Raw genomic sequence first — 19,195 nt, forward strand, 5'->3', positions numbered from 1 at the left:
ACATTCCGCAGGTGAGAGTCTATGAAGATAGTTTTAGCAGTAGTATTCTCAGAAAAGGTAAGTCAAACATACAGGCAAATCCTTTAGCATACTTTAAGCATCAAGAAAGTCAAAGTGAGACAAAAAATATTTCTTTACACAGCAGAATACCATCCATTCATGGAGACGGAAAAACAAAATGTGGCCTGTCTAAAAAAATAAAACAGCCACAATTTTTTAATAACTGAAATTAAACCATGAGCCACACCATGTTACTTGACACAGTTTATATTAATTTATTATGAGATTTCTGTAGTATAGGTACATTTTTATTTGTAAAGACTATTAGCATACTCATATCAGCAAATGGCAGGGCAAAAGGTCAATTTCAGGGCAGTATTCTATTTTAATAAGGTTTTGGTTTATGTTTTGCCATTCCACAAACAGTCTGAACTAAAACTATTATCTAAAAACCACCCTAAATTTTTGCTCCTGCACTATTTTAAACAACTTTCTACAGAGACCTTTACTCATGAGATGACACACTGAGAACATTCTTCACAAACCGGTAGCATGTGTATCATATTGATCAGATAATCTTTCCATTATCATGATAGAGCAAAGCAATAAAAATGGGTATATAGTCTAAAAAGGAATGACCAATCCTCATGCTGAAGTGAATGTGAATACATATTACTCACTTCCAAACTATGCAATTTTAAATGTTTGTAAATAGATTTCTTTATGTAACTTGCTCTTCTGAGTACTTACTGTACTCGCTATAGACAGACATTGAGCACCATGTTTGAACACCAGCAGGCTGGAGATAAGCTTTAAAAAAAGTACAATCATACTAAAAGAGAAACTCCAAAAGTTTTATTAGGATTTCAACAGACATTGCAAAAAATATTGCATAATGATTGAAAACATAATATTTTAAACAAAGTAGCAATGTGGTATCAAGTAAAAGAAATACTGGAACAGCTGTCTATATATGCTGTAAGGAAAGAAGTACCAGCAAAGGGATATAACATTTTTAAAAATCAAGGGCAAATGTGAACAAGCCACATTTTGATAGACTGACTGTACACCATAGATGTTTTATAAACTGCATAGCAGTGTAAAAAAAAAAAAATTTATCCTAACTATATTGTATTCCTGCATTTGGAGCAGTTTACAAGGCAGAGATTTTGTTTACAACAATGGTATTTTAATAGCTCTGGATTCTCATAAAAAATAAACTAATTTAACAAAAAAGCCTGTCTCTACATTTGAAAACAAAAGTGCATGTACTGAGAAATAGTGTTATTTCTTAAGAACCCCAAGGAGTACTTAAAAAGTTCATATGAATAGATCAAAAAATGACGATACTTTAAATGTAGATCTGCGCTGTGCTACATGCGAGATTCTACCGACACCAGTTCCTCTAACTGAACACCCTCTTTTCCCAAGCGACCGAAACACATGCCTGCCTACCACACTTACCAGGGTTCTGGGTAGCTACAAAGGATGCCAAGTACCAAACCCACCACACTGCTGACTAAAAAATACCAGTAACCCAAGACAGATGTTCTAAAGTAGGTTTAGCCGTAAACACAAGCATCAACTTCTTAACGTTCAGGGTCCTTCCAGTCACACAACTACATTTAAACACTGGAGAGCAGCAGCAAGGAGCCATTAGAGCCAGAAGACAAGAACTGATGAAAGTCTGTCTCCTACCTTGTACTGAAAATTTGTAGGTAACGAGCATTTCAATACACTCAGAGAACAGGGGTGGTGGTTTAAAACCCCTACCTAAAACCCAGTTGGTATAGTCGGATTTGTACATGAATCTAGATTCTCCTTTCCAGATAACTGTGGTAACACCTTAGAACAACCGCAAATACTACTAACTTCTGTAGAGGGTTTAATTCTTTCCTCTCTCCAAACGAAAAAAGAAAAATTGTGGAAAGAGAACATGTGGTTTGAAGATTCAGGCAGAACTTCCATTCGAGCTCTTGTAATTACAACTCATGGCACTGAAGAACTAGATTTATTTTTTTTCTGGGCACCTGTAGCACTTGGATAGAAAAAGGCAGCAAATGTTTAGCTGGACTGGACCCAGAATGGAAAATGCACAGATACTGAAGCTGTGCAGTGCAGTCAGACTAGCCATAAACAAGTGTCCAGTACAGAAATTAAGAGTAATAAATTTAGCCATTTTTGTAAACATCTCCTCCTTACTAATCTCTTTTTTTTTTTCCTATAATGGAAATACGTACTGTATTTCTTTGTTCCAAGATCTGGTCTGTTTCTGTTTTAGCTTTGTGGCACAGTTGCTACGTGCAACAGGCTAGAGACACCAACATTAATACAAACAAGTTGGAAAGTCGGTTCAAGTTATTACAGTTTTGCTATACCAGGCCATTTTTCATAGCATGGATTCTCTGTTCACAAATGCTTTGTAAGAGCTTTTATTATGGAAGACTGGAAGCAAATTGGAGTTGTTTATTTAACAGATGTGGTTGAACGTACGTTTCTGATATGCCTTATGCAATTAACAAATCATGTCTCATCTTATGAAGATGATACATTTGCTATACATACCAGTAATTTAAAATGCTCCTCAAAAAAGCAGCATTTTATAGACAAATTAACAGAAAATGAGACAATACATCTCACAATACCATAGAACAAGTAAAGCCCTTTCATTAGCTGCATTATAAATCCGTAACTGTCCATCACATACTTTCAATTTCTGACTGCTCAAGCAACTTAACCCTCAGCCAACTGCAGGACAAGGAAAAACATTTTAAACATTTTATATCGATGTCATTGTAGGTGCAAGAGTAAAAACTAGTATTCCATGTTTTCAGTTCCAAAAGTTTTGCTCCCAAAAGTGAAACAACTGTTAATAGTTCAGAAGAAAAATAATCATTGTTGACATGTCAAAAGAAAGTTATACTAAAAATTAAGCTGCTGTAAATCTGAGTTCGCTTAGATCATTCCTAAAAAATTTTTTTTAAAAAAACCTGATCCTAGATCACCTGTTAACTAGGAAGAGCACTAGAACAATGATTTCATGAGAAAAGATGTGCTTAAAAGCTGCATTTGAGACATCTACTATAAAGTTTTGAATTTTTCCTTATCTTTCAAATATTTGGATTGTAATTTCTTAAAAAAAAATAGACCAAATACAGAAAGTATATTTGGTCAGGATTTTCTCTCACTACAATTCAGTGTTTCCTATCTAAACATGCACACCATTTAGAGGCCATTTTTGAAACATTATCAGTCAACAGCAACATGGGCACCAGTGAATCAGAAAACACACCTTAGCATTTTGTTCTTAAATTATATAAGTTAGATAAAACTACCCTGTCCAGCAAGTTCCGAATTTTTCAAACATTAAGGCAACTTTCATTACTTTCCAGCTAAACAGCATTATAAAAAATAAATGTCACTTCAAACCTTATATACACAGTGACAGAGTAGATTTAGCTAGAAAGTATCTTTAGTACATTAATAAAGTGTCACAATATTACCGAGGTTATATCAGGTGCTTGAGTGTATGTGCAATTGGAGTGGTTGCAATATTTAAAGTACTGGTTTCAAAACAGAGCGCAGTGAACGTCCTTCTTTAGTGAGTTCTCGTGTTACACACATACATGGCAGCGGAACAGCCTCCTCTCTTCTCTCTACAGCATTATAGCTACATTTCTTCAAGTGGTCAGCCATGCTTACGATGTCAGCAAACTTCCACTCATTCACAGTACAGAAGGCTGTACTGAAGCGCCAAACCTAAAAAATAAGTTGCACTTAGGTTCAAAATGTTTTAAGATACCTGAACTCAGAGCAGGAAATTAAATGTTTGTGTTATAATACTTCCAGGCAATGTTTTGCATCTACTATAAACCATACTAAAAATCAACATGACACAAACATACAATGCTAAATTGTATATAGTCAGTCCCAGGCTGATTCAGATTCCAAGTCAACTCTGAACCCTGGGAAAATATTTTCTGTGTCTACAAAGTAGTTACAATCAGAAGTTAAATAAAGTATTGCATGACCAGTCACAAGAATCCATTTCTGAAACTATCAACTTCCATTCCAAATGATGGCTGAAGATACTCTGCCGTGGAGGGGGAAATGGTGAAAACTGCACTATGCGAAGGTCACCCAAAGGTTTTAACAATTACTTACTTACTTAATGCACTGAATATCATGGCAATAGATAGAATCTCAATAGGTTAGCAAAAAATAAAACTGCTGTAAACAATATAAAGGCAAGAAAAGCAAACTTTGTAGGCAACTTTCCTACTTTCATGGAATATTGATACTAAAGAAAATAACAAAGTAATTATTTAATATTTTAAAATCTCGGGGGAAAAAAAAGAGAGGCTAATTTATTTATATCAAGTATAAACTAGACAAACTACTTCAAATTCTACTACTTCAAGTGTGGAGAAGACTGAATCAACCTGCTAGCAATTTTCACTAATTAATGTTCTATACAACAATCTGTTTCTTGGTGGGATATTCTATCAAAAAACAGTAATAACAATAGTGATCAGGGAAAATATTAAGGGAAAAAGCAAACACATGACCAATTTAATGCTTTCCCTTTCATCTTCAAAATAGAAAATAACTTACCTTTTCTTTTATCTGCCAAGAAGAACTTCCATCTGGGTACCTTCTCTTCTCCCAGAGCAGGATCACCATCCCACGTGCTTGAAGCAAGCTTCCACACACATCTCTCATTAAACGTGACACTCTTGAAAGCTGACATAAACTAAAGCCATCTAGAAATCTAGCAATGTGCTGCAGAACTTCAAAAGGTAGACTACTCAGATGGTCATTGTGCGGTCCAATTAAGCAGCTTTTTGCTGGTTCTACTAATACTGTGGATATACAAGGCTGAACTCCAAATGACCTTAAGTGGCGATCATGAATAATTTTTGCCCCTTGTGTTGAAGGGCAAAACCTTCGTTGAGAATATGTACACCCATAATATGCCAAAGGACACCTCTGCTCCATCCAGCCATTAAGGCCAGCATGAATGTCACCATGCACATTCTTAAAATGCGATGAAAATTCATTCCTCCTAAACAACTGTCCACAAACAAATGTAAACATTGAACGCTGTTTTGTTTGGTATCTAGCCACATATTCCAATACCAAATCCAGTCCAAGGGTTTGGAATGGACTTGGATTTGAGAGCTGTGGGTTGGCATGATCACATGCAGAAGCTGAAGCTATTTCCCCCACCATTGTGTTTGTGGCCAATATAGCAGATGGGAGAGAAAACGTTTGGGTCCCAAAGTCAACGTGATACACATCGACAGTGCGACTTTCTGATATTCCCCTACCTCCAGGAGAGTCTCCTAGGCAAAACAACAGAGCTGCAGTGATAAGATCAATCCCCTGAAGACCCATAGGATCTTCTGTTATCTCCAAATCTGATGTATCAACAGCTTTGTCTTCTTTTGGTGCAGACCAATAGTGGCTAACAAGGAATTTGTATGACCGATGCCGTAAAACTGAAAACGCATCTACATTTCTCAGTCTCTCCTGCTCCACTTGTCTCTCTAACATTTCTTCTTCATTAGCACTACGGGGAAGTAGTACATGATTAACATTGCCATTAACTAAGTGATCATCTGATATTACTTCTTTAAGTTGTGCTGTTACAGGGAAGGAGCTGCAAGGCTGTAATTCTTCATCGTCACGAGATGCAGTACATTCACCATTTGCTACACTGGATGGTTTTGAATTAGACACACCAAGATCTTCATTCTGGTCCAACACCTTTGAACATTCATTTTCTACATGAAAGCCATTACACAAAAGTGAGGAGTTACTGAGGTTTAGATTTAAGTCATGTTTTTGCGTTACATCATAACAAATATCACTAGAACCATTTTGCTCCATTTGTGAATTTTGACTCAGACTATCAAAGTTAATTCCCCCAACTGCTCCTATGTTATCTTCATCTGGATATCCATGGTCAGACTTTTTATCCTGAATAATGCCATTACAAGCTTGTTCTTTAATCTCAGTATCTTCTTTCATTTCATGTGGCGAAATGCAGAGGCTTGAATTTAACATATTAATGTCCCTTGTAGCAGTGTTCAGGATATCCAGAGCAGCAGCTAAACTCCTTGTTGTTTCTACAGTAGCTTGATAAAGTGCACCATACGACTCTTCATCTACAGGCATCAAACCATTTGAATGCACTGTATCTGGGGCACTTGATTTGACAGAGGTTTGCTCTCTGGATTCTGGTATTTGATCACCTGCTTTTGACATCATAGTTGCTACTTTAAGTGATTCTAGTAACATGCGCTGGTCTTGAAGGGCTAAAGCCATGTCTAGCTGCTCCACTTCATCAACATCTTTACTCAGATTTTCGTAAGATTTTCGGTCTGCGTAACTGACTGGCCATCTATTCCATTCCATGGTACAACATACCACACTGGCAGGGCAAACTTCTAGATGATCAGCAATTTTATTTCGGGCTACTATGAAGGGACACCCAAAGCCACTGTTCAAACAAGGCACTCTTTCAAGTGGACATAACATGCGATGTTCCTCAGCTTTACATGAGTGAAAAACTGCTCCACAAACCAACGGGCAGCCAATCAAGTCACAAGAAATGCCAGGCTCTGGTCTGGTCATACAACGACGGCTGACACAGTTCACACAGTGTAAATGTTGCTGATGTTCCTCCATGACTGTAAATCCAGTTCTGAGTGAAGAGAAAGGAGAGAAAAGCATAGAATATTAACTCCATGTTGTTAATATTTACTATTATTTGCAGTTTTGCATCTTCTACATATACAGAGCGATATAGGTCAACACCATCTGAACTGATCAGTAGCCATTTTAAGAGAAAACGTGACATTTTATCTCAAAGAAATGGTGTTTAAAAGTTGCCCTGAAAATTAAGGATACACATTTGTATCAGAGTTCAAGACACACAACCTATGAAGTTATTCACCCGGTATAATATATGCAGCTTAGGTAAAAACGTATAATCCTTCCCTCTGAAATAGTTCTTTTCCCCTGTCCATTGCGAATAGATGATTCAATGAAAAACAAAGCATGATTGTTGACTGTGGCTTACTACCTGAAATCATAAACCATACAACTCTACACAGCAGGGAGACAAAATAAAGGAATCCAGGTTCATCCTCATCTCCAGTTCTCCAAATTAAAGACAGGCAACCTATTCCCTGGGCTGATTGCTACCACCTAAGCTTCTGACACCCTATTCATGCAGGTCTGTTTAAGGCAATCTGCAGCCCTCAGCATGTAGCTCCATCCCCTGTCATGTCCCATTCTCCCCCACTCCATGCTTCTGACAGACAGCAGTCCTTTACAACAGCTCTTACTCTTCTTTTTTTCTTCATCTATAGCCTATAGCTCCTCTCTTGTTTTTATAGTAGCTGCTGCACAAGGGTAGCAATTATACTACACATTAAGTAAGTCCTTTTATTTCATTGAAAACTTTTACATAAAACTGTACTACCCAGCATGGTCTTATCTATACGTCAAGTTCAACACACAAAAGGTAAATTTTAGTGCATCCTATGACCATCCTGATTACAATATTCAAAGTATAAGTTCAAAGTATAAGGGTATCACAATAATTTTCCATAACAAGGTCAAAGAGCAATGAAGTTTGAAATAAAATTAATTGCATAATCTATTGTAACACATTGACACAAAACATTCAACTCTTGTTGCGGGGGGGGGGGGGGGGGGGGGGAGGGGGCGCAGGAAGGGTCAGGGAAAGAAAGCAAACTTTGCATCTTTGTACTGTACTTTGAGAAGCTCTAAAATCACTCACTAGCTGGAGCGCAGCCCCATGCATGTGACCAAGCTCTCCCCTAAGCTCTAACAAACTCCCTCTCAGAAGTGATACCACCAGGGATTACAGTTAAGAGATACCAGAGAATGACTTGTAGAGAGCCAAATTTCAAAATACTGTGTCAAAAATACATTTCTCAGTTCCATCTTTTCCTTACTGCTCACCCTTCAGCAGTTCTTTTGAAAAATAAAACGCTTACAGAATTTCTGATTAATAGAAATGGTTCTTTATCTAGCCAACAAGTGCACTCGTACATTGTCTTCAGACTAAACACTGCAGTTTTAATGCATTAAAACTTCTTAAATTAAAATTACTCTAAACTGTAAAAATAATACTGCTGAATATTATTCCTTTTGTTCATACTGAAGGTAAGAGGAAACAAAGCTGCCTTTTAGACAATCCACTTCAAATAATTTAAAGCATTTAAATAGAAACCTATGTGACACTTCACTCACTTGTATTCTTTTAATGCTTTGAAATTCATGCCAACTTTAAGCAGCAATCAGTCCGCATCCCCTCATCCGTCGTAACTTGGATAACTCAAATATTTCAGCCACCCACTCTCCTGAACACTTCTAACAAAGAAGCATATGTGCTACACTTAGCAGGCAAAACACAGCTGAATCTTCCCCACCGTACCTTAGTATTTATATACTGAATAACAAGTAAGTTTTGAATAAATTATCAAGTGCATCAGTCACTGAACTCAGGGACTGACTGACTCGCTAAACATTTTAGCAACCCTTTCCAGCACACAACCTGCTTTCAACTTGCATATTATGTCAGATAGCATCTACTGCAAGGAGCTTAAATATGTTCAGTAAAGAATGAAAAAAAAATTATTTGACTTCTCTGAGATATTCTTAGTTCTTTCAGCAAAACCTTCTCTAAGTAATTCCTGCCAAATACAGCAGCCTACCTATTGCTAGATGAAAGAAAATTTCAATGTCTTGCGGCAATACTGAAATCAAACTTTAGTTTTCAAGTCAACAGGTGAGCAGAGATCAAAAGGAAACTCTCAGGTTATTTATCTATTTTGAAGCACTTAACACAAAATGGAAATAGCCCTGAAAAATACAATTGGTAGTTTATAATGCAAGAGCCCTCACAGAGCCCAGCCTGTGCTTCATGTATCTAAACACAGTCCTGCTCCCGTAAAATAAACAATCTGGTAGCAGTAAGGCTTAATTTAATCAATTACCCACAGTTACACATTAAAATAAATAATAAATAATTAAGGAAAAAAATTGTTTACCTACTTTGCAAAAAGCTATGCACCCTGCTCACTTTAAGATGGCCAGAAGCGAGCAACTTCTAGTGCGGAAGGCAGGTGCGTTAGCCAGTGCCCGCTGCCGCACCTGCACCATTCTGCTGCTCTAGGACAAGGTGGCCCACATGCAGACAGCTCAGAACACAGTCAAACCGAGCTCAAGTCTGCCTGCACCATTTGTGTAGACATACCCTAAATTAGTCAACCATCATTAAATACTATCTTTAGATAGCCTACATGAGCTTACACAGAAGAACATTCTATTAAGACAGTAAAATAGCCTCATCCCTAGCACACTATCTTGGTCACAAGTCAGGTTGTGAAACCCAAGGTGCATGATGACACCGGCTTTTCTCAGGCTCCTGGACTCCTTTCACACACAACTAATATTCATCAAAACAATGATTCCATACAAGCAAATGAAATTTTGAAGTGTGTAAGGAGGAGACAAGACATGGTGAAAACACCAAATATCACTAACTCACAGCATATGCATGCCAGAGAAGACTCTAAAACACCACATTTTACCAAAGGTAGATGCTAGTTTAGTTCTATAACAGATGCTTGCAATCATTTTTATACAGAAGCAGTTACGCACACAATCAAATAAATAGCAAGTAACCTATTCTCTCAGTTCCTATAAATAACAAGTCTATTGGTCGCTAAGAAGTTTGATATTAGTTCCCATTTCTCTTAAAATTCAAATCCTTTTGCACCTTAACTAAATATATAGTTTAAAATCTCTTTGGACATCAGTAGACCATCAGCAGGACATTCACTAAAATTCCGTGTCCTGCTTACAAGCCTTAACTTCACAGCACCTGCTGCAGAATTTCAATTAAGTCAAAATGTCACATTTAATTTATAGGTTACTACAAAGTCTTTTTATTTATATTAAAGGTCCTTTTCTATATTTTTAATTTTAATACCTGGACTTCAAACTCAACAGCTGTTTGGGGCAGTCATGAGTTCCTGGACTGCTTAAACTAGTTAAGGCTTTTGATACAATTCAATTATCAAATTGCAAATTAAGTTCAAAGGCAAAAAACAAAATGACCCTACCAAACTGGTGAAATAAATGGGTAAGACCTCAAGAACTAGCACATTCATTAATCAACAAATGGTCATGACTCACTCTATTTTGTAAGCTAACATTGTGAACCACGGAACTTGGCACCTCTTTGATTCATTAAGAGGATCCACATATGAATCATTTTACTTTAAAGAACTAAAATTAATATATCGCTAGTACTACATTAAGAACAAGAACCACCCTCTTCCCAAACACTGCCTTGTAAAGGAAAAAACTGTTGGGTAAAGGGGAGAGAAAGAAAACTCTTGCTGGAAGTAACAAAGTGCTTTAATTTCCTCTGATACAGAAATTTGAAAGGGCTAGCAAAGTGTCATTGCTGACCTGAAGAAAAATACCTGTCATTAAAACACGTACCAATACTATTCACAGTGTTTATGTCCCACTGTGTTCCTTGCCATAATTTCGTGAGAAGGCAGTGTCAGATCAATGGCCAGAGCAAGAACAAACAGCTGTCCTTTTCTGATAGTGTAGTGTCAGCAGCTAGCTTCAGTTCATATGAGATGCTGAAGTACACACACTTGACTGTTACTAGCAGAGAAACCTAAAAATACATCCCGTTCCACTGAGGTGACCACTGCTCTCAGAATTTGTGCAATCACTTGATGTTATTGTACATACTATACAGTCAGCTGACCAAATCAGCCAGAACATGCTTTGAAAATCTGTCATAATTAAAAGGATTAAGATTCCAGCTGCTACAGCCACATGCTTTTAAGTTGCTGTTGTAACACAAACATTAAAATAGCATAATAAGGGTTTCAGTCACTACCATACTTCAGCTGCATGTGAGCTCCCACTTCCTTCTACACCACAAAGTATAAGCAGCTGTACTTAGTATTATCAAGCTCAAAGTCTACTTACTTACTCTCCCCTATATGAGTTCTTTGGCACCCATATGATAGGAAAATAGCAACTATTACTGCTGTTCGGAACACTTATTACTCAGCCACTTTCTATTCACCAAACCTATAAAGCTCAACTATCTTTGAGACTCTTCCTTCTATCAAATTTGACTAAATAGGCCAACGGGTTCTTAAATTACTGGTTCAAGGAAGTAGAATAGAGACATACAAGCAGTACTACAGGTTTAAACTCCCAGGAGCATCCAAATTCACCCACAGGCAGCCAAATATATGCAAACCATTCTAAAAAAAATCCCTTTTGCTTTGCAGATTGTGGAAGAGGCTGCCATATTTCTGAATCTTCCATTTTTACCCAGGTCCCTGGCTAAAAGAATGGCTAACAACTCTGGTAAGATGCAGAAACTTTCAGTGAGGAAATGACCAAGTTAGAGAAAGATTTAAGTGATAGCTGGCTAAAAAAAAAAAAAAAAAAAAAAAAAAAAAAAAGTAATGAAAAATAGAATAAGAGGCAGAGAGCAGTATAAAAATTAAAAAAATCAAAACAAAACAAAAACCAACCACAAAAAAAAAGGGGGGGGGGGGGGGGGAGAAAAAAGAGCTTTAGAATATTCTGCCAAAATAGAATTGGCAGCACTATAGATATTTATTTAACAAGCTATTTTATTTTTCTATATCCTACCATGCATGGCAGAATAATTTTCATTCGCCTTGACTAACAGGACTATCAAATGCTTTAAACAAGCTTTGCTGTCTTCTAGAAGGTAGGCATGACAAGTAAAGAAAAGCTTATCCTGTACAAAAAGTGTAGCAGTTTTTGTACCCAAAACTCAACACCTCAGTCTATTATTACAATAGCATAGCCACTTCAACTTTCTGTGTTATGCTCCCTTTTTGGGTTTGGGGGTGGTAGAGTTTGGGTCGGTTGGTTTGAGGTCTTTTTTAATTCATCAGTTTTCAAATAACCAACGAAAAACATGAACTGGAGGTTCAGCAAGGTGTCTCTGGCACCATTTCAACTGACGCGTGGCAAGTGCCACCACTAGTTGCCATCCCTGCTTGAGGATGCTCTAACTCTACTCCTCAGGACTCTACTCCTCAGGACTCCACAAAGTCTAAAGTTAAACAGTCCCATCCTGAGGCTCCTCCAAAGCCAGTACAGCCATTGTCCTCATATTAGGGAGCTGGGTACCTCAAATCCTGCTTAAATGTCTCTCCACAGCACTGGGAAGGCAGGAAACGGGGGCATACAAAAAAGTTAATCTAATGCTATACTAATTTCTAACGACTCTTTAAAATGGTAAATTCAAAAGAAAACATTACAAACCGCTAGTTATTAACATGAAATGGCATGACTAAGAGCTGACAAACGTAAAGGTATATGCTCCAGTTGCACAAGTAATAAGGTAGTACATGTGGCCATATTTTAGCATCTTACATACTAGGCAATTGTTCCTTTTGTATACATTTTTTCTGACTTGAAAGAGAAGCTACTAAATAGAACTTTATGAAGCCTTGTATCTCTTCAAACTAGTTTACATCAGACATACTTTTAGGAAGCAGAATCCTTTTGGATGCCACACTTAAAATCTCAAACTTATGGGTCACAAATTACCATCTCCCACCGCCGAGTTCATCAGGACAACCCTGGATTCTGTTACAACTGGGCAGAACAGGGAAGTTAAAGCTAGATTCAAAACATTTGGATAGACAAGTTTTCACTGCGTTCTCAAACAAAATTCACCCACAACAAAGAAGAGAGCATCTTCCCTGCCTGGTAGTGACTGCATATATTTGACACACTAGGATGAGTCTATTTTTTTTTGTTGTTGTTAATCACTGCACACATGAGAAGGAGTTTAAATTACTAAAGCCCAAACTATTATACAAGTAGGATGCTACTTCTACCATTTTCATCATTGTCCATACAATTTATATGAATTACACAAAAGAGGCAGAAAAAGGTCAGGCTCAAAACATGGCCTCTTCCTGCAAGAAAAAAACTTTAGGGGTTTCCATACTTCTGGAAAGATTCTATTTTTATCAGTGATCTGCCTTTGAAGAAGTATGTACTAACTGCTTTTTGAAGCACATCTACCTCAAAAACAAACCAGACCAAAACAAAAAGAACCTTCTAACTACAGCAAAAATAGTGAGCATTAGAATTCTAAGGAAGCGCAACTTTTTATTGTCAACCTTAAAAAGAAAAGCTTTTCCATGTCTACTCCTGCCTCAAGCATCTTATTACAGGAGCTGACCTGTACTTTGCATTCTTTTGAATAACACTTTAGGAGTTCCCCTCTCCCTAGTGGCAAACCACCTTCCTCCCATTCAGACAATTCAGTGAAGTATTTCCTCCCAAATCACTGTGGCCCAAAAAAAAACAGAAATCAAGGGGAAAATGACCCAAAGCAAAAACACTGCTTTGACTAAAGTGGACCCTCCACTGATGCCCCATGCGTCTGGCTTTGTCCCATTTTAGAATAGAAGCCCTGATGGAATGATAGAACACCTTCTTCTATCACTATTAAACACTGGGAGTGTTAAAAATCAAAACCAAAACTACTAGGCTTTTCCTTAGAGTACTTTTGTGACAGATCTGCCATGCATTTTTTTCTCCTTGACACATTTCCCCAAAGAAGAAACCCAAAGGCCTTAACTTGCCTCTGGCCACACACTGACACAGGACAACCACACTAGGTACACGTACACTTGCTGCATGGCTCAGGCACAAAAGCACTCTACCTGTTGAGATGGTGACAGGGCAGAATCAGCTAGAGAGCCAGCAGATTTCATGTGTAAAGCACTTCTGAACTTGAACTCAGTGTGACTTCTCGATTCCTGCAGACTCTGCAAGAAATGAGATCAGAAGGAAGGTTTCATTTCAGGTGTACATATTGCTTTCTATATGTACAATACTCTGAAAAGGTCATGTGCTTACACTATCTGGAGATACAAATTTTGAAGTATTTTGCAGGTTTTATGGAAAAATAAAGAAGCTTTTACAAACTTAGCAAGCGCAACCTACATTTTGTCATTTTAGCTTATCGCTAGCTGTTAAGTCACACTAGATGGTTACCTGTTTATATTTAAGGCTAGAAGATATTAAAAGTTATTATTCTGACCTACTTCCCTCAATTCTTTGGTTTGGCCCAGCAGGAGCCACTTAAGGAAAAAAAACCAACCTGAATTAAAGATTGCAACAGCTGGAGAACTAAAAAAAAAAAAAAAAAAAAATTTAGTTTGCTTCTTTTATAAATGCATTTTAGTCTAGTTAGAATTTGTCCAGCATCAGTCTTCAGACATGCGAACTTATTAAGCAGTTGCTTAATATTAAAAAGCTCTTTACTATTACAAGCTGCTTCTTCCATGTGTTCATGGAACATTAATAAATAATTCTTATTACATATTTTAATTTGTACATGTTGCCACAGAATTCCTGACCTCTATATTTACAGAGATCAGGCCAAACATCTTGTTAATATACTTTTTCAGGTCTTAACCAGTTCCCATAGCAAAATAAGAAAACAAACTTTAAAGTAAATGGAACACAAACACAACTTCTCTCCAAGATACTAGACTGAAATGTAGATTTCATGTACTCTGTATATATAAGGTTACTTTTCCTATTAAAAATACACCTTTGTTAGTAGACAATGGCCTGACCACCATACAGTAAAAACAGACAGCAGACATAAAAACCCTGACCCATGGAAATAGTAAAAAATACCCAGTTTTAAAAAAAACTTTTCTAAACAAAAACTCAGTTATCTCAAACAGTTGATGACAGGTAGCTGGGAATATCTCTCATGATGAACATGTTATACCAGCTCTTTCAATATGCTTTTAACTTGTATGAAGAACTAGAAAACACAAAGATCTGCACTACAAGTTTGTGCACGGGTTTAGGATGTACAATGAGTCATCAACTTCTGATCTCTAGTATCACTTAAGCTGCCTTTTCCAAATGTCAGTGGGCTTGATGCTATTCTTTTTTCCTCCCAAAGACCCCAGCTGAACATTCCCATCCAAACACATTCCACAGTCGATGACAAGTGACTTGGCCAAAACAAGGTTTTGTAAGAGCATTACAGCTATGTCAATAAAGGACACTCTTAAAAAGATCCTATTTGAAATGAATCTGTCACTCCAACAAATTTATCTGTCACATAGGACTTTTGAAAAACTACATTTCTACTAGAGATGCTTCTAAATAAAGAAATACAAAGCTTAAACTTCAACAAACACCAACCACCTTCCGGCACCTATGTAACCAAGTCTGAACCACATGCCACTACCCAATGATCGGCCTGAAATCACTACCTTAAGTTTTATATGAAGAGCTGTAACTATGCCAATCAGAATTTTACCTCACCATGCCTCTCTTTCTCATGCCTTAAGTTTAAACCTCTCAGTTGTTGGCTCAGAGGCCAACAACTACTCAGTTAGATGTTCCATAGACAGTAAGGGCCTGCAGGGTATTGTACATTCAAGTAGCATTAACAGATTAGAAGAAAATTAAAGTAAGACATGGTGTCACCTCAGAAACTATCAAAAACAGTAGCTTGCAAAGTAAATCAGAATCTAGAGGTCCCCTGCCATTTTAACTTGCCTGGTTTAGACCAGCTTGTATTATAAGATTTTTTCAGTTTCCTTCATTCAGTGTTGAGACTAGACACTGCCCAAGCACTTCGGACAGCTTAGGTAGGATTTCTCTGTAACTCTCAGAAATGTAACTACCCATTTATTTGTGGTCTGTTCAGGAATACTTTCTCTTTATACAATCTAACCATCTCACCAACAAATACTCATGTAACCTTTATTCTTATTGTGCAGATAAGGAAACTGAAAGAGAACTGTCACCAGTATAACGATCACTAGATAGATGATTCCCTACTCCCATCTCTATACCACTGGATCTCATTGCCAGAGGCAAACAGCATTTTCCTCATTTGAAACAAAACTCACCAAAGAAACAGGCCTATCAATATGAAGGTTTTATTATTTTTAGTTCAACTGGGCTGAATACAAAACAAAGGTTTGTTACGAAGCTGCAATCCACAGCAGCTGCAGGACCTCCACTTGAAGACTAATAGAAATATGCTTTCTTTCTCACAAAGGTACTACAAGACACTCTTTACGACCTATGTCAAAAACTCAGCTGTCCAAAACATGCAGAAATCTTGCCCAGAAAGTTTCCAAGCAGGTATCACTAGTTAAACTCTGCACTTGTTTTGCCCACGAGACTTCTAACAACAAAGTTGGAGGCAAGTGAAATATAATCCAAGTTTAAGAAGTTAATTGAGTAGAAGAAGAATTTAGTGTAAAAGAAAGAGCATTCAAGAAGTAAAGTAAAACCACTGCTTTTGCATAACCTTTGCCCATTCTGCTGGGATTCTCCTGTTCTCTAACACCCTCTAACTTTGGAAAACAACAACACAGAGACCCCAGAAAAAGTCTCAGCTTGCAATACAACCCCAATTCACCCTTTGAATCTATTTCTTCTCTGGATGAAACTTGACCACTATCAGGAAATTATGAACAGGTATTCACCTCCTATAGAGTGGAAAACGGATTAAAGTTGCCAAGTCTTTTTTTTCAGTCTTCCAGGTATTTAACTTGCTTACCAACAAAAGTTCTTTTAATAATAGTTTTGTACTTTTGGGAGAGGGGTACATCATAAATAAGTGTAACTAACATCCTCATCAGCAGGGATGCATGAACCTTAACCCTCCAGATCACAGCACAAGTCAAGGTGTATGACATTAACATGCAGCAGAAGGCAGCAGCTGTCAGGGAAAGAATTTAACCATCAAGTGCTACACACCAATTCTAGAGAAAGCAGAGGAAGCTCTCTTGCCTGAGGTGCTAGCACAAGCAAGGTGATGATGATCTTGCTACAGCAGCACAGGCCGTTTTGGATTAGTATGTTAACACACACTTATTCTGGCATTTTAACGACATAATCAGCAAAAGGAAAACGAGGATTATGAAAAGCTTCTCAGCGAAATCCGAATAGAACTTTACAGGACAAAGGAAAGCAACCTCTCCAGCCCAAGGGTTTTTTCCCTGGAGAACTCAGACCTGCTGCAAACAACAGCGATGCTAGAACTTCTGGAAGTGACGCCGCACGACTGTTTCAGCAAGTGTGCTGTTCAACAAGCTGCTGTCACCTCCCTGCACGCTTCCCACGGCCGACCTGCGGGGTTACAGGAGTACAGCCACACAACTTTCTTTACCTTCATAAAGGAGGCAAGGAAGGGCTCGCATGCACATCAATAATAGCCATCAAGAAGATGGGAGAAGCGACAAACCACCACCCCTTGCATGATGTGAGCACAGCTACCGGCAACACCTGGGCAGGGGGGATTAGCGCAGGCTCTCAGCAATACCTCCGGACGACTTGCTCGCTCTCCCTCTCCTTCCACGCAGACCGGAGATGCCCCGGCTGCGCCAGGCCGGCCGCGGCCCTGCCCGCTCCCCCGTGCCACCGCGGCGCGCCGGGCAGCGCTGCCAGCCCCGCGGGGTAAGAGGAAGCGGCAGCGCTGGCTCCGCCGCCGCCCGCTCCCGGCGACCGCGGCTCGCCGAGGGGCCAGGCGGCGGGGGGGTACGGCCGCCCCCCACGGCACGTTACCGCCGGCTCACACGCAGCACTTCGGGCCCCGCGGGAGCCGGGCAGGGAGGAGGGGACGCCGGCGAAGCACGCACGCCGACCCCCCCGCGGTCCCCTCCGGGGGCTGCGGGCAGCGCCGACCCCGCCTCCCGGCCGGGACCCGTCAGGGTCGGCGGGGAGCCGCGACCGAGCCGCCGCTGGGCCCCGGCCGCCCTCGCCCCGCAGCGACCCCGGCGCTCGCCCCCGCCGGGCCGCCATTTGTTTACCACCCGGCTGCCAGGCAGCCGCCGGCGGCCAGGAGCGGAGACGCAGCCCCGCCGGGGGCGCCAGGCCCGGCCCGCCCCGCCGGTCGCGGACAGCTGTGGCTCACCCGTCCCCGTCGCTAGGCAGGCAGGAGGGCGCGGGAGACTGCGCGGCGCCTCGCCCCTTCCCCCGCCGGGCTCCCGCCGCCGCGGCGCTCGCTTCGCCTCCCCCGGCCTGGCCTGGCCTCGCCTCGCCGCCCGCCGGGCTCCTGCGCGGCCCCGCTGCCGGCCGCGCCCCCAACGGCCGCGCGGACGGGCGGGCGCGCGCGCCAGGGCAACAGAGCGCGCGGGGCGGGGCTGGGCGGGGCGGCGGGCACGGGCCTCCCTCGCGCGGCCCAGGGGGCGGGGCAACCGGTGGGGGGCGCGCGCGGCGCCGGCGCGGCCAGGTTACCTCAGCGGCTGCGCGGCCGCCCGGGCGGGTGCCCGGATGTCCCCGCGTGTCCGTCCCCCCGGCAGGTTCGCCCGGGTCCGTGTCGGCGCTGGGCACAGGGCCGCTGGCGTGGGGTGACAGGGAACGCGGTCCGGCCTGGCCTGCGAGGGAGCGGTGCCCTGGGGGCACCGGGGCCCGGCCCAGGCCTGGCAGCCGGCCCGGCCCGGCAGTCGGCCCGGCCCGCCCCGGCAGTGGGGCTGCCGAGTGCGAGACTCCCCTGAGGCCGAGCGGGGCGGCGGCCGCCGCTGCCGGTGTGTGAGGCAGGGCCTGGGCAGAGCGCACAGCTGCCGCTTCGAGGCCCACCGGCCCCCGCGGCTCCCCCGGTGAACGCCTTTACTTCGCTGAGGCCTCCCCTCGGCCACGTTTCCTGCCAGCCAGTTGGAAATGTACCTTCTGGTGTTACTGGCCGTGCTTGGCTAACACCTTTCCTGGTGCGTGTTCGGCCTAGGGTCACACTGGAGGCTCCTGGGGCAAGCACTCTGCAAGATGGGTCAGTTTTTTATCCAGAATCCTGAACTTGCTCGCAGAGGTGCAGGGTATAGAGGCAGCCTCTGCAGGTTCTGCTCTTTGTGGAAACCAGCTGCTGAGGGGGCTGTAGCTAGGCAGGGATTATGTGGAGTGTAAGGGTCCTTAATCCTGATACACATGTCACATTTTGAGGGGATGCAGTGTGCCTTGTGGTCCTGAGAGAAAAGCTGTTTTATTTAGACCATACATACCCTTTGCTCAGAAGGAACAGACTAATGTAAAGATATTTTGTGGCTATGGAAGATCCAGATTGGTTTCTTGATTT

The 19,195-nt window shown here is 41.0% G+C and overlaps 1 protein-coding gene across 1 annotated transcript; it reads right to left on the reverse strand.

Annotated features, from left to right (window-relative positions):
• Window positions 1–840: 840 nt before the first annotated feature.
• Window positions 841–18,193, reverse strand: FBXO30 (F-box protein 30). Its single transcript, XM_040598788.1, has 3 exons — window positions 18,041–18,193; window positions 4,615–6,709; window positions 841–3,759 (listed from the first exon to the last, which is right to left on the reverse strand). The coding sequence occupies exons 2-3, from the start codon at window positions 6,691–6,693 to the stop codon at window positions 3,556–3,558; spliced, it is 2,283 nt and encodes a 760-aa protein (XP_040454722.1). The 5' UTR covers window positions 6,694–6,709; window positions 18,041–18,193; the 3' UTR covers window positions 841–3,555.
• Between the last annotated feature and the right edge of the window lie 1,002 nt (window positions 18,194–19,195).

This window comes from Falco naumanni, chromosome 6 (assembly GCF_017639655.2).
Source record: "Falco naumanni isolate bFalNau1 chromosome 6, bFalNau1.pat, whole genome shotgun sequence".
Classification (NCBI taxonomy): Eukaryota; Metazoa; Chordata; class Aves; order Falconiformes; family Falconidae; genus Falco; species Falco naumanni.

Excerpts from the sequence above, each read along its gene's own strand:
- FBXO30 (XM_040598788.1), bottom strand. The coding sequence starts at position 6,693 with ATGGAGGAACATCAGCAACATTTACACTGTGTGAACTGTGTCAGCCGT. Across the intron at positions 3,760-4,614 it reads CTTGGCAGATAAAAGAAAAG|GTTTGGCGCTTCAGTACAGC; the intron begins GTAAGTTATTTT and ends CTTATTTTTTAG.